We start from the raw sequence: 15,356 nt of genomic DNA, 5'->3' as shown, positions 1-15,356 counted from the left end.
TTTCCAAGGATCTCAACAGCACCTAAAAAATATTAATTCTCACTACTCCTGCAATACATCTACACAGGTATTACTTATGCCCAAATCACAGTATTCCATACAAAATCCTATACACTATTCTTAGTAAACCGATTCAAAAGTTACACATGGCATAAACCAAGTAATTCAGACACAGCTTAAGTGACAGTTATGAACTCAAACACTGGATTGGTGATAGAATTACGGAGTGATCCCAGGAGTATGAACTCATGAAAGTTAACCTTTGCCACAATGATCTAATGAAAGTCTCTAATACCTTATTTTTTCTAACATCTTATTTTTTCTTTTCTGCAGCTTTCAGCCTGGAGCAGACCCCACAGCATTGACTTAACTGACCACATCAAAAAGATGGTAATTATTAACTTCTATGCTTCTGCATCCTTTCTTCCCCCTTGTTTTACACCAAGATCACTGGCATTACAATAATGAGGGTAGCCCAGATTCATTTCAGGCTAGAAAAGATTAAAGAAAGCAAAAAGAAAATCCTCAGAGATTGAACAGATTTCTTAAAAGTTCAAATCCTGGTAAGTCAATGTTTTTATCATTTATTAGGCAATTCTAACTAATCCAGTTCTACTATTTTGCTGTCCTGTTCATACTGACATAATCCTAAATCAAAGGGACAACCAAATTCCCTTCTTCATCCCTATCCCAGACAACAGGACATCATGTTCTTGATGTGTTTTTTTCTCTTCCATAACCCAGCTCATGGGATTCCATCCATAACTTCTGACAGAAGTTACAGGTTGTTCTATAACATGTAGAACTGGAATAGGCCCCTGCCAGAAAAGGCATCATTTCGATACAAAAGTTTCTAGCAGACAGAATCAACCTCACAGTTCTCAAAACTGTTTCACTGTTTCTTGCACTATTTTTTAAAAACATGCATATCTCCCTTGTATTCTACTTTGTAACAGGAACTTTAGGCAAATCATCCCATTTGATCTGTGATGTGGTTGATATAATGAAATCTCTTAGTACAATAAAACTCCTCAAAACAAATACTAGTAGCAAACTTTTCCAAAAACCAAGAACTATTTACTCTCCTTGAATGATCTCCTAATTCCACTTTCATCTGAAATTCTTCAAAGCAACCCTAAACAAACACAAAGAAACCCTGGCGAACAATCCAATAAAATAAAAAATGAGGAAGTCCAAAGGCTGATATTCTCCTCACTCTCTTCCCATAATTCATGACAACAGTAGCATGCAAAGCAAATGTGTCTTACCAAGTTCTGTTACGTAGGTTTTTCCTTCTGAAGGCAAAGGAATGTATTGATTAGAGAAGAAGTTGCTTCCATAACCCAGGACAAAACCTTCCAGTTTGGTGTTTTGACTTGGTCGAAGATACCTCATGCAAACTGTGTCATCTGTCGCATTGATCTGAACTTTCAGACTCTGCCTTTTCACTGGGTAAAAAATAAATAAAAGAGAAGATCAGAACATATTGTCTTACATATTCAGTAATGTAATATGACAATACAGCAATACAGGGCTGTTTAATTTGATAGTCACAAGCAACTGAACAATTCCTGAAAGGTGGAGTCTCCTGGAAACTCAGTGTATTTAAAAAAACCAAGCTAACAGTAATGTAAAATTGTGGTTTCCAAGATGTTTGTTTTTCCATTAGTTCACTATTATCGTTAGTGGTGACATCTTCTACAACTGCAGTAGTAGAAAAGTGCATGAAATAACTGGGAAGAAAGCAAATATTTTTTCCTTTACACGTGACAGTTATAGTAGTATTAGCCATTTATAGCACCCATAGGTGAAAAACTTGCAATTTGGGTCTAGGGCTTTTTCTTTTCTCTTTAGTTAAAAAAGAAAAAAAAAAAAAAAAAAAAAAAGAGTTTTCATATTATGTTAATCACACTGCAAAATTAGGGTAGAGCATAAATAGCAACCAGATCCATATAAAAATACTACCTTTTTTTTTTTTATTTCTATGTTGGACTGGAAATGTAATTTTCCAGTTGGAATTACACCAGGACACCTAACTAACATATATACTTTACTCAAAATTACCAAGAAACTTTTTTAAAACATTTATTTTTATGCCTTCCAAGGGAGCAGCACATAAAGCAAGAAACATCTTGTATATCCATCTACAAAAACTTAACTTATAACAACACAGAATGACTTCATAACAGAATAATCAATGTTTTAGGCTACAAGAAAGTATTTCATCTTCTCTTGGTGGGATAAGGGAGGATTGGCTTTTCCTTCCTTGGTACTTAACAATTTTAATATTCCGTTTTGACTGTTACGCTTATCAGATTTTCAGAACTGTTGAATGCCAATGCTTAAAAAAAAAATAAAAGGTAAAAAAAAGGTAGTGACTTTCCCCTAAACTTACAACACTAGCACTAGTATAGTACATTTTGGGTTATTACTTCTCTTCTTCTCAAAATATACATTTTTATTCCAAACAGATTTTCCAGCATCTCTGCAATCACAAGGGCTGAAAGTAACTTCTCAGGAAAAAAATGGAAATTTGCAGAAAATCATTTTACTTCAGGAGCTAAACCCCAAAGAATAACAATGAGACATACGATCTATCATTAAATACCAGGGTAGAGTGACATGGAAATTCCTTCCTTTCTTTCTTTCTCTCCCTCACTCTAACTCCTCTCTTCCTTTCTCTTGCTCAGTAATTGCAGGCTGATATTCAAAGTTTCTTCAGACAAGTACATACTGATTCTCTGTTATCACCCCAGCCTGCCCTCCTCTATTTGTTTTGAGAAATCCTAATGACTACTGAGTTGCCAAGATCACAGTCCCCAATTTGTGAAGATAATTTAGTAGCACTGTTGAGTACCTGCAGTTGTCTGCACACTGAATGTAAAGACCTAAGCCAAACACTTTATGACTCTTCCCTTTATACAGAGAAGTGTACAAGTAAAACTGATGGAAAACACCTGCCTCTGATGAGACCCCTCCTTTATCTAAAGGCTGATCGAGTAAAAGCACTTAGCCAGGAAACTCTCACAATTTTCCGAAGAAAACTCTACCAGGTTCCAGAAGACTGCAAGGCTTCTAGAAAACTCAACACACTGACATTTTCAGCAGTACAATACCATCACAGGGGAAGGGGTGGCAGTTGCTTCTATATCTGGGAGACATCCTAACTTCTTTTATTTTCAGTATATGAATCTGCTATGGTTGTGCAACTTTGAATATCAACAAGGCTCCAAGTAGCAGAAAGCTCAACAGACTTTAAACCCTTCCAATATGCTTCATAGGGATGCTTAGTAAAAAGTGTTCCATGCCAGTAAGGTTTAGGATTAATACCTCTGACTGACAGTGAAATAGATTTCTTCAAATTATGCAGCCTGCAAAGCTCTAACCTAACTTTGGAGAGCTGAGCATAAACGAATGGCTGGTCTCCTGGTCTCCACTGAATATCAATGTCTAAGAAGAAAGCAAGACTTACAGTGCTTGATTCAAACATGATAATTTGATCTCTGTATTAAAATTCTTAATCAGACTCCAAACTGAATTTTAAAAAAACTTTGTTGAAGATGTTTTAATTTTAAATTTACAATAATGTCAACTTTCTTTTTTAAACACATGACTTTCTATATGTCTCTCACACTTTACATTAATTTGTAGACCTAATTCTAATTCAAGATTGAATTCATCTGGTTTTGATTCCAATTAGATAGATAACGTGTTTTCTTCATAAGAAGTCAATTATAGTGACAAGGGGTCCTGATTTTACTTAGGCCTAAAAACTCAGTGAAGTTTCTAAAAGCAGAAAGTCTAACTGGGATCCTAAGATGGCAACACCTTAGAGCCTTTCTTTATAGCTAGCATATCAAAACCGCCAAGACAGTGTTTAAACTCAAAGCCAGTTCTAGCAGAACATGAACAGAATATGTATTTTTAAAAATAGAGAATAAGGCAGAATAGAATAAAAGAAAAGGAGATTAACTTAAAATTTTTAAAAATAAATCCTTATCCTCCCCACCCTGTCTTGACAGGGCAGGTTCTTTTCCTCTAGTTCACTTTTAAGTACAGGATCCTTTCAGTGATGGCCTGGATGGCAACAGATACTGCAGAGTCCCTGCAGCGTTTAGGAAAAAATCATATAATCATAGAATCAAAGGTCTTTTCCAACCCAAATAAGACTATCGAGTCCAACTGTAAACCTAATGCTGCCAAGTCCACCACTAAACCATGTCTCTAAGTGCCACATCTACAAGTCTTCTAAATACCTCCAGGGATGGTGACTCAACCACTTCCCTGGGCAGCCTGTGCCAGCGCTTGACAACTCTTTTCAGTGAAGAAAATTTTCCCAATATCCAATCTAAACTTCCCCTGGCTCAATGTGAGGCTGTTCCCTCTTCTCAGGTCACTTCTTGGGAGAAGAAACCAGCCTCATCTCACTACAGCCTCCTTTCACGTAGTTGTAGAGAGGGACAAGGTTCCCCCCTCAGCCTCCTTTTCTCCTGACCCAAACACCTCCCAATCCTTCAGCCGCTCCTCATAAGACTTGTTCTCTAGACTTTTCACCAGCTCCATTGCCCGCCTCTGGATATGCTCCAGCACCTCAATGTCTTTCTTGCAGTGAGGGGCCCAAAACCCAACCCAGTATTCGAGGTGTGGCCACACCAGTGCCGAGCACGGGGGGACAGTATCTTCCCTAATCCTGCTGGCCATGCAATTTCTGATCCAAGCCAGGATGCTGTTGGCTTTCTTGGCAACCTGGGCATCCTGCTGGCTCATGTTCAGCTGACTGTCAACCAGTACCCCCACATCCTTTTCCACCAGGCCACTTTAGGTTGCTGTGACCCAAGTGCAGGACATGGCACTTCGCCTTGGCCCACTGGCCCAGCCTGTCCAGATCCCTCTGCAGAGCCTTCCTGCCCTCCAGCAGATCAACACTTTCCCCCAACTCGGTGTCAGGTGCAAACTGCCTGAATGCCCTTTATCCCCTTATCCAGATTGTCGATAAAGATATTAAACAGGACAGCCCCCCATACAGAGCCCTGGGGAAATCCACGTGGACCACCAGCAGGATGTAACTCCGCTCACACCGTGCTATGGGCCTGGCTGTGCAGCCAGTTTGTTACTCACCCCAGCCACGAGCAGTGTTTCCCTAGGAGAATGATGTGGGAAACTGTGTCAAAGACTTTAGTAAAGTCCAGGTAAGACATCAACAGCCTTTCCCTCATCCACTCAGCGGGTCACCTTGTCATAGGAGGAGATCCTGTTCATCAAGCAGGACCTGCCTTTCACAAACCTGCACTGGCTGGGCCTGATCCCCCAGCTGCCCTGCACGTGCTGCCTGGTGACACTCAAGATAAGCTGCTCCATGACCTTCCCCGGCACAGAGGTCAGACTGACAGGCCTGTAGCTCTCCGGAACCTCCTTCCTGCCCTGGGCATGGCATTTGCTGACCTCCAGCCAACTGGCACCTCCCTGATTAGCCAAGGCTGCTGAGAAATGATTGGAGGCGGCTCGCTGAGCACTGCCACCGGCTTCCTCAGTACCCTTGGGTGGATCCCATCCAGCCCCACAGACTGGTGCATGTCTAACTGGTATAGCAAGTCACTGGCCATTTCCCGTTGGATTACAGGGGCTTCATTCTCCTCCCTGCCCCCATCTTCCAGCTCAGGGGTCTGGGCACCCAGAGAACAACTGGTCTTACTATTAAAGACTGAGGCAAAGAGGGCATAAGTATCTCAGCCCTTGTCACTATGCTTCCCCCTGCACCCAATAAAGTATGGAGATAACCCTTCTTTCCTTTCCTCAGAGATCTACCTACATGGTCTGTTCCATGCTCTTGTTAACATAACTATCTTCATTCTACCCTTTCCGTCAGCTCCCTGCTCACGATTTCCTTCTCTCCACACAGCAGAAGCTCCCTTAGAGGGCCCAGCCGATTCCAGCACAAGCGCTCTTCTCCCCTTCCTCCTGAAGGTGCAGCCTGACCCAAAGAGCAGCACGGGGTGAGGCAGACAAGTAACTGCCTTCACTGTTATTTAGCTGCTCGTTTCAAATGGAAAATAACTGTGCTAAAGCAACAACACAGGTGCTACGCTTTGTATGACAAAATGATGTTCCCTTCCATGGGCTGCGTGCATTCTCGGATCACTGAAATCGAGGGATGAATTTTAAGTGGTAAAACAGTAAGTATCAGAGGCTGACCAGTTTCTGGAAATGCATGAACAGAAGTGGAGCAACCAAGGCCAATGCTGTCAAGTTTTTCTATCTGATGTCAAAACGGACCTGAACAACAGATGGAAAATTTCACAAGAAATCTGTGGAAGTTGGTATGCTACAGAAACGTCTATTTACACATTGAAGTTTTTCTCTTTTCTTCCTCTTTCTCCCTACTGATGCGTTTTAGTGTAGTTACTTTACAGATACTAAAAAAAAAAAAAAAAAAAGAACGAAAAGCAATGGATCCCTTTGGAGCTTGTTATTATTTCTCTTATTACTACATCTTATTATCTTGAATCTTATTTCAACATCTCCTAATTACTTTTGATATGAAGATCACTCGGCTCACAATAAATGAGTTGAGTGGCAGCAGTCATGTTCTCTGAAATGAGGTATGCCTAACAGAATCAGGATCTGCCCTCACATTGCCCAAGGCAAGAGAGACCACTACATAGAATCGCTTATCTCTTCTACCACTAGTGCTACCTCAGCAACAAAGGCTCCCAGCTCAAGTCAGAACCCAGGTTTGCTGGGAACCATAGGTGTTTAGTGAGACCACTTGAGTTCCAAAGAGTGAAAGGCTACACAAGAGACAAAACCAAAGAAACAAAGGATAGAAGGAAGCCAACAAGCACTGAACATGCTCTCTCATGGCAGAACTATCAATGCATGTTAGATCACTCCTGGTATGGACTCTTTGTAGGGCATGACATCTCTCCTCAAACCAGGTCAGTGTGCTATGCAGTCATCAATCCAGCTCTTCTGCCTGCCAACAGATTGGCATTCCAACTCTTTCCAGAAGTCCTTGCACTCTTCCAAGTGCCCACTTTCGTGCCCACCTACACACAGTATATTTCTTACCATCACATCATAAAAATACAAACACAAAAGGATGTGAAGAAACCCTTTTTTATATAACTGTGTACATTATAAGAAAGTAGTTCTTAAAGAATTAAAAATAAAATAAAATTTAAATTACTCCAAGGAGGTCACATGAGTTTAAAGGGAGACCTGGACCCTTATGAACAAATTCAAGCATTTCCTGAATCTAAAAAGAAAAGGTAGCTTTTGCAGGAGACTGTAAATCCAACTCTGCTACACTGGTCAGAATTAAACAAAAAAACCTCCCATGAAAATGTAACAAAATGCAACTCATATTGAGGTCTATGAGGAAGGCCCACGTGGTCATTTGGAATCCTTGGAGTGGACAAGAGGCTTACAGGGAGCACACAGCAGTGCAGAGGGGCCTCTGCAGCCAGGTGGGGAGAGCTCACTGCTATCTGCTGCACCGACACTGCCAGGCTAGTCCAGGGAGGGCCAGCTTGGAGCAGGACAGATATAAAGGACTTCAGAGCAATTAGCTTGGTAAATGAGGATTGCTTGCTGGACCACAGTAGTGAAATAGATTTCACTTGTGTTGATCTCACAGTATTTTGAACAACTAACAGGGAAAGCAGGCATTGCCATTCTGAGTAATATCTCTACCTTGGCCACCACTGAGAAAAACATTCATTGAACATGATCGAATGGACGCGGGAAGTCACAGGAACTTGATTACTATGATACACTGGTAAGAATGCATTTGATTTTGAGAAAATAACTTTGCCATATTATTATTTTAGAATACCTTTTTCCTCCCCATCTCCTTTGAGATGAAAGACTCAAATGATAAACTAGACACCCTCTAATTCCAATGCAAAGAGATTCTGAAAACACCTTCCAAACAGAAAAGATTTGCAGGCACAGAGCAAGGCAAGGCAAGATTGAATTTTCCTAACTGATATTCACTTGTATCAGCTTTTGGCATGTGTTATTGAAACGCTGGCCTTAAGTATTTGCATTTGTAGAGTAATTCTGTTACACTGAGGCCATCTCCAAATGGAAGATTCTGGGACCCATAGCTACCTCTGAAAAACAATGTTTCCCTCCATGCTTGCCAACAAAAATTCCACATTTGCTAGTATTCCGTTCCATGATCTGCAAGTATTCTCTTCAACAAAATTCAGTTGATGGCCAAAACCAGCAGGATGAACCGTGCACAGCATATCCGAACTAAAAGCACTATGTTAAGTATATCAGACCACTTGCAGCGTTAGAATCACTCTAGGGAAAGGGCTCTTTGCCTATAAGGGGGAAGACTGCTAAAGACAGCTTAATGAATCAGCCGCATCATAAAGGAACCAGCCACCAATAGCTCTTCAGAAAGGAGAAAATGGCTATAAATGGTCTGAAGAATACAGCTGGGATCACCATGGTTCGGCTAGTTGGAAAATGTAAGTGGTCATGCATAGGCAACAGGAGCCAAGAGCAAATAAACATTGAAACTATAGAAAAAATTAACTCTAAATTACCTAACTGAAATTCACATCTTTAAAATGTGAAAGCAGCTACAGAAAATAAGATACAAAATATTTAGCTGGACACTTGTTTAAGCTTTGGCTCTACCAGGGATTATGTGAAGTATCTTATTTTTCTTACGACTTTAATTAATCATGGAGTAACAGAGGAAAAGAGGGGAGAATTCATAAGCACTGCTATGATCTCTTACTCATACTAGCTAGTTCATTTTATCTACAAGGCAGAGAACTCCAATTTTCAATTTCTACTTTCACAGCAAAAGTTCAGTCAAAGCCCTTTGGTTTAGATCTAACACCCCCTAAGAAATCGCCATTGCAAAGCTGTCTGAAATGGCAAAACACTAACTGCCAAGAAGAGATGTGTAGAATTCCTTTGCTATTTAGTAACTGTAGAGAAGGAGATAAATAGAAATGGTTCACTGGGTTAGTTGCATTAAAGCAGTATTTGTTCAGTAACTTAGTTGGGGGCAGTGATATTTCCAACCTATAAAAGCAAATAAAACCACCCGAGAGTTTACTTCCCAAAAAGAAAAAACAAAAGAATTTTGTTTCAATAACAGAGAATTAAAGCCTTTGAAATTCTGCGTCCTATGTCCCACTGTATCATTACAATACTGTTGGTAACAATAGACATGAAGTTAGTTAATATTGCAGGCTGGTCTGATTTTCCTCTGTTTCAAGTAACATGAGAGAACTTGGGTGATGAAGTGACTGGAATGTGAATTAACTGGCTCTTTTCTGTTTCTACCCAAACCCCTTGGCCCTGTCAAATAAAGTATCTTCAGCTGCAGAGCACTCTATTTCTCTCTCCAACTTAACAAGGTATGTCAACAGCTGGCTGATAATTTATTAACTAATAATTAACACATTCAGAAGTAACCCTGAGGTGTTGATATAGCAACAAATGTCAAGAATGAAGCACAAATGGAATAAAGTAACCATTTTTTGTTTTGAAATAAACTTATCATGGCAACTTAAATTTTGAGCTATCTGTTTGCCTGCTTCCCTGAAAGCTCAGCAAAAACAATACTGGGACAAGATGTTACTTTCACTTTTCTATGATTCTGCTGGTGCGCTTTAAGTGTGTACAGTCTCTTGTGATCAAATATCCTATTTTTTTGTTTTTATCCATAAAGTGAAAATCCTTGAACTCTGTGCTACAAAACTAGAGGGTGAATACAGCTGTACTGCATTACAGCAAATTTGGCTGCATCACCAGGATTCCTTTTGCCTTACATTGAAACTGTTTGGTTTGCACCAATTCAAACATTTTAGAGGGCATGAAGGCAAGACCTAGCACTGCCTCCCAGAGTGCTAAACAAATGAAGCGTGCCTTAAGAAAAATATATTGGCACCATCTATTTGCAAGCACCACTTCACTTACAACATTCAAATTGTTCACAGCAGGGCTTTCGTTTTCCAGATGTGGTGCCATAGTATCACCAGCCAAGATTTCACTGATAACCTAACACTGTGCAACTTTTATTTCTGGTATTTTATAATTTTGTATTTACTTTGGCTCCCAAACATGGAGAAATATCAGTTGGTTGGCTCAAGCCCAAATATAGCTTAAAATGGGAAACATTTTAAAATAGTTCTGTTTCTATGCCGTAGAATAAACAAAACACAGCCACAACCATAGAATCACAGAATAATTTAGGGTGGAAGGGACTTCTCCAAGTCATCTAGTCCAACCCCCTCCTCAAAGCAGACATAATCAGATCAGGTTGCTCAGGGCCATGTCCAGCTGAGTCTTGAACACCTCTAAGGACATAGATTCTATAACATCTCTGGGTAATCTCTTCCAGTATTCGTTATCTTTGTGGTTTAAAAAAAAAAAAAAAAAAGTAATATCTAACTGGAATTTCCCATGTTCCAATTTGTGCCCAGTGCCTCTTGTCTTATTGCTGTGCATTTCCGCAGAAAACGTGTCATCTTTGTATCCTCAGGTCAGGTAGCTGTGGACAACGTTCAATCAGCTTTCTCATAACTTATTACACAAAACACCAACTCTCCTAGCAACAAAATCCACATTAATAAATACTCTGAACGATGAAAATTTATGCCATGTAGACCATAGCCTTAAAAAAGGCAACAAAGAATACCTTATTAAAGAGATTGTAAGCAAAAAGCACTGCACATAGTTTTATCGTTTGCAACTGAAGTTCGCCAATTAAATATTTTTTTTGAAGTACCAGTATGCCTACACCCTCTACCAGGTCTAACATTATTTCAGAAAAATAGGCTCTCAACATGCAGCAGTTAACTTTGCAAAACACATACATACACGTCTATCCACAACAGTAGCTTAACTCACAAGCTTTCAACTTAGGCTCACAGGATCTCTTTGCTCAGGCAGCTTTCAAAAAAGAGGAACAAAAAGCAATGTTATTCCTACCTACAGACCAACATTTATTACGCTGAGATCTGCCGGCACAGCTTTAGGAATGAGCAATCAGAAGGGTTTCAGCAGTACAATTCCTGTTCTAGTCCTAACAGTCCTTAACATGAGTTTCTCTTTCCCCAGGGTACAGTTCCGTTCATTTCAAAGCCATTCTGTTGGTTCAAAGAAGCAACTGAGGAGCTGAAGCCATCATTCATTTTGAAATGCTCCTTTTTTCACTTACAATGACACTGTTTAATATAGAAATGGTAGATTTTTCTTATTTTGACTATGGTGCTTGATAGACAGGATGAATAAAGCTTGTTATTTTAAGTCTTATTATCAAGGCTTATTACTTTATTGATAACCAGAAACTAGTAATTGATTGCACCATACTGTTTTGAAGTTAGCCCTTCTTTTCAACTCCCACTGTAACTGAAAGGGTAGATATGACAGCATGGTAAGTACAACCTGTCCTATGACTTGCAGTAATTTAAAAAAGAAGAGATATTACCAAAGAAAGATCTATACAACCCAAATTCCATCTAAATTCTCATGTCTAGTAAGAGAGTTGGAAGCCTCTGAGGAGGATCTATGTGTTAAAGAGGAAGCCACCTTATGTCAGCCAACGGGAAATGCAGAATTTCAATTAAGTGTCTCTGGGAAATAAACTAGAACTAGAACTTCAAGAAAAAAAAAATTAAAAAAATTATCTTATTTTCATGTAAGCCTCCATACTGTATTTTCTAGCTTCTCTTGATACTGAAAGAAGTCTTTTTGGCCAGTACAAGCATAACACAAACACTTGGTCCATGTACTTGTTTTCAGAAATTGCATTTAATGACCTGGAGTCATCAGACAGACATTCTGCGATCAGTTGTCTTGTGCTACAAGAACAATCTCTTGGAATTCCGATTTCAGTACTTGCAAAACTCCGAATAAAGATGTTTTCAAGAGATCCTGAAATAAATTCCTTCTTGTCTGTGCCTTTAAAATATTTTTATTTGAAAGATGGCAACTTTTTTTAGGTGTATGAACATTCTTAACAGACTATGTAAAGCAAATAAAATAGCATAAATTATAATTCCCCTCTACACATTTTTTCATACGATGCAGCAATTCTAGAAACTTCATTTATAATAGAAATTCACCACAAAAGGAGTACAAATATCTGAACTATCCAGTAGGAACCACCCTCAGTACTGGTGTTTGGCTGAAGGCAGTAATTCACTAAGACCTCCCCAGAAGATGTACTGTGAGGGCCCCGATTCAGCCCCATCCCTTCCAGTGCCCTTTCTCAACAACAGTCTTTGAGGACGACCGAGACCTCTTCCTTCAGCTGCAATGCGTATTTAGTTTTACTAATGCTAATCTGAAATGTGCTCTCTGTTTTTAACAGATACAAACTAAACAGATACTTCTCTAACAGATATAAACTAAGTGGATACTCCTCAGAGAAACTTTTTAAAGCGTTTATATTCCAAAACTATAGTTTTTAAAGCTTCCTTCACCAATTCCTGCCTAGTGACAACTAGTTCAGCACTGAGTTGTTGATGGCTGTAGCTCCCTGCTACCTTAGGACCAGTAAGCACAACGCAGTGGTAAAGATGTAGTTATCAGCAATTCCGGCTTCTATGTACCTACATAAAGTAGTGTACAAAAAGGAATGATCATTTGTAGGTTGACATCTCTCTCACCTCTTTTCAGGTAATTAAAGCACTTCTTTGAAGTTTCACTTCCATCCTTTTCACTGTCTCCCTCACAAAGCTCCTTATACATTTTGGTTTCAAATTATTTTTTTATTGGACTAAGCACAGTAACTATCCTTATTTTAAGTTACAAAGCTGAAAAAAGCCTGGATTTAAACTCAGAATCCCACTTCAGTGGTCCAACCCCCATTTCCAGCTTTCACTCTGCAGCTTATTTCCCATTATTTGTTAACACGGCAAACAAAATTGAAAACAAGCAAGAAAAATGTTGTTTGAGAATAACCAAGTCTGCAGTTCTGATTGAAAAGGGAACAAAAGTTAAACTTCTGAAAAGTTCTTTGGACAGAGTTTGAATAATCTGTCCCTGGGTCCTGTCATAACATACTGTTTTTCTTTTAAATCTTAGAAAATTCCACTATTTTCTTTGCCCAGTCAGTAAACTTGGTTGTGTTTAAAGGTCAAATACACATCCTAAAAATTTAATTTAAATTCAACATCGAACAATTCAACATTTTTGATGCGTAGGGACAGAATAAAGCGTAGCCATAATTTTCAATGCATAATGCCCCCTGACACCCCTTCAAGCTGAACCATTTTTGATAGATATTATTTTTCAAATCAATAGCACACAAACCACAAAACTTAAAAGGACATTATTTGTCCATGAAAAAACTCCTTGTTAATAAAACAACCTCAAACCCTTATTTCAATTTAGATTATGGATCACTGATTTGCTCTGTGATAAAGCTTGATTTGGATCTGATGTAATCACAATCTCCAGAGCACTGTTCCCCTGGCTTTATTCTCAGAGCTAGTAGTTGTTTTTTCCAGACTGGCCTGGCATGTCCTTTCCTGGGCTGATGCAACTCCACCTGATGAGACAGTGACTGCATCTTGCCCAGAAGAGCTGGTCTTTCCAATTCTGGCTCCTTCTTCTGCCCAAGGAAATAGGTCCAAGGCAACTCCACCCAGGCTGGACTATGAAGAAAATTGTGTCTTGGCCAAAGAACCTGACGGATCCTGAATAAAGATATTCAATAAAGGCATGTAGAAGACTGTGGGGAGCAAGAAAAGTCTCTCAAGTTTTATAGGTCTAAATCCCTTTTAACCCTTCAAAGAGCATCAGCTAATGCAAATATCAAGAGAAATGTGGTCTTTGCACATGGCTGCACTTATAAGGTAGTCATATTTTGGAGGTGATCAGCTGAATAAAAACATGGACTTTTTTTAACAACAGCTCCTCAAAAGGTACTAAGAACTTAAGCAGGTGTGGCATTTGGATGCTGTTGGTCTGGCTCTGCCCACAAATTACAAACAGATTGAAGTGATCAGTATTGAAGACCATGGACCTTAAAGCTGCAAGTTTCTTAAAAACATGCTCCTTAGCAGGTAGTACTGAACATTACCACTGCCCTTAACCTACTCAACAGCAGGCAGTATTTAGCATCACCCCTCCCTTAATCCACTTCTCATCTACAGACATCAATGCATTTTTGCTGAATCAAAAATCAAAGTCATTATGAAAAACAGCATCTGGAACTACAACTGCATTTGGTTCTGAAAGAAGAGTGACAATACTATACAATCCACGATTTTGTTATTCATTACTGAATGCACAGATAACGTACTACATGGACTGATGTTGTAGCCAGATTGCAGTGAGGTTCTCACACTGTAGCAGTCATTTTGAAGTCTGTTCCTCATGTATGATCACTATGCATTACATCAGAATACTTAAGTTTGTTTTTTTCAGTACATACATTTTGGATTGATTTGCTGTTTGACTATTCATCTGGGGATCTTTTGAAATATTTCAGAGTAGGAATCAGATTTAAAATAAGAATATGGAATAACTGATGGTAAGAAAGTATCATTTCTACTGTGTTAGAACAAGGCAGCTTTGAATTAGCGTTACAAACCCCAAGCAGTATTAAATTGATATTTGCATGTTTTTCTATATCCAAAGAACAAAACAGGCAGTCATATACTAAAATCCTCCTTCTGTGATAAGTATTATCTTCCTTGCCACACTCCTAACAGCTAAAAGAGCAAGTCTTTATCTCTGTATTCAGTAACATTGGCTTAGATGTTTTCATAGCTAATTTTGTTTTACTTCCTTCTCTGATTCAGCACATGGCTATGTTTTAAGGTCAAAACCGCTTACACGGTAGTAGTAGTAGTAGTATTTAGACAGCTACCTGGGTTTGCAATCTACACTAACAGAGTAAATGTGAAATCAGCACGTAGTTCCCAGCTCCTAAACTGTAAACTAATCTATGAATCTCAGAATCACAAACACATCTAGGAATTTCAAGACTGTTGCCTTCCTACTGTAAATCTAAAGAGCTGGCATCCAGTCGTTTTATGCACTAGCCCTCACTTCTAAAAAGATCTCTTTATCACTGATAAGACAGTGCATAGAGCATATAAAGTACACCAACTTGATAAAATCCAGGAAAAAAAGCAAAGTCAGTGACTAGAGGTACAGGGTATGTTACCCAGAAAAAAAGCCTGAATGAATAGGAGTCATCCAGCTTAGAGGAAATGTACGGAGATTGATTTGAAGACAGTATCAAAATGCACAAAAACAAATAAGCAAGCCCTGAAGGAGAGCAATATGAAAAAGTTCTGCTCCTTACCTGTGAAGAGCAGAAGCAACATAAACTCTAGCAAGGAAGGTAGCTGGAAAACTGATCGAGG

At 39.2% G+C, this 15,356-nt stretch overlaps 1 protein-coding gene across 1 annotated transcript in view; it reads right to left on the bottom strand.

Moving 5' to 3' along the window:
* ABI3BP (ABI family member 3 binding protein) overlaps window positions 1–15,356 on the bottom strand; it is a 166,213-nt gene that overhangs the window by 138,899 nt on the left and 11,958 nt on the right. Inside the window, 1 exon segment of the mRNA XM_055702821.1 lies at window positions 1,269–1,448. Within this exon segment, the coding sequence (XP_055558796.1) occupies window positions 1,269–1,448 (180 nt within the window).

The sequence above is a fragment of the Falco cherrug genome, chromosome 2 (assembly GCF_023634085.1).
Source record: "Falco cherrug isolate bFalChe1 chromosome 2, bFalChe1.pri, whole genome shotgun sequence".
Taxonomy (NCBI): Eukaryota; Metazoa; Chordata; class Aves; order Falconiformes; family Falconidae; genus Falco; species Falco cherrug.
Note: the sequence above shows the minus strand (reverse complement) of the source record. Positions and strands in the feature narration are given on the sequence as shown.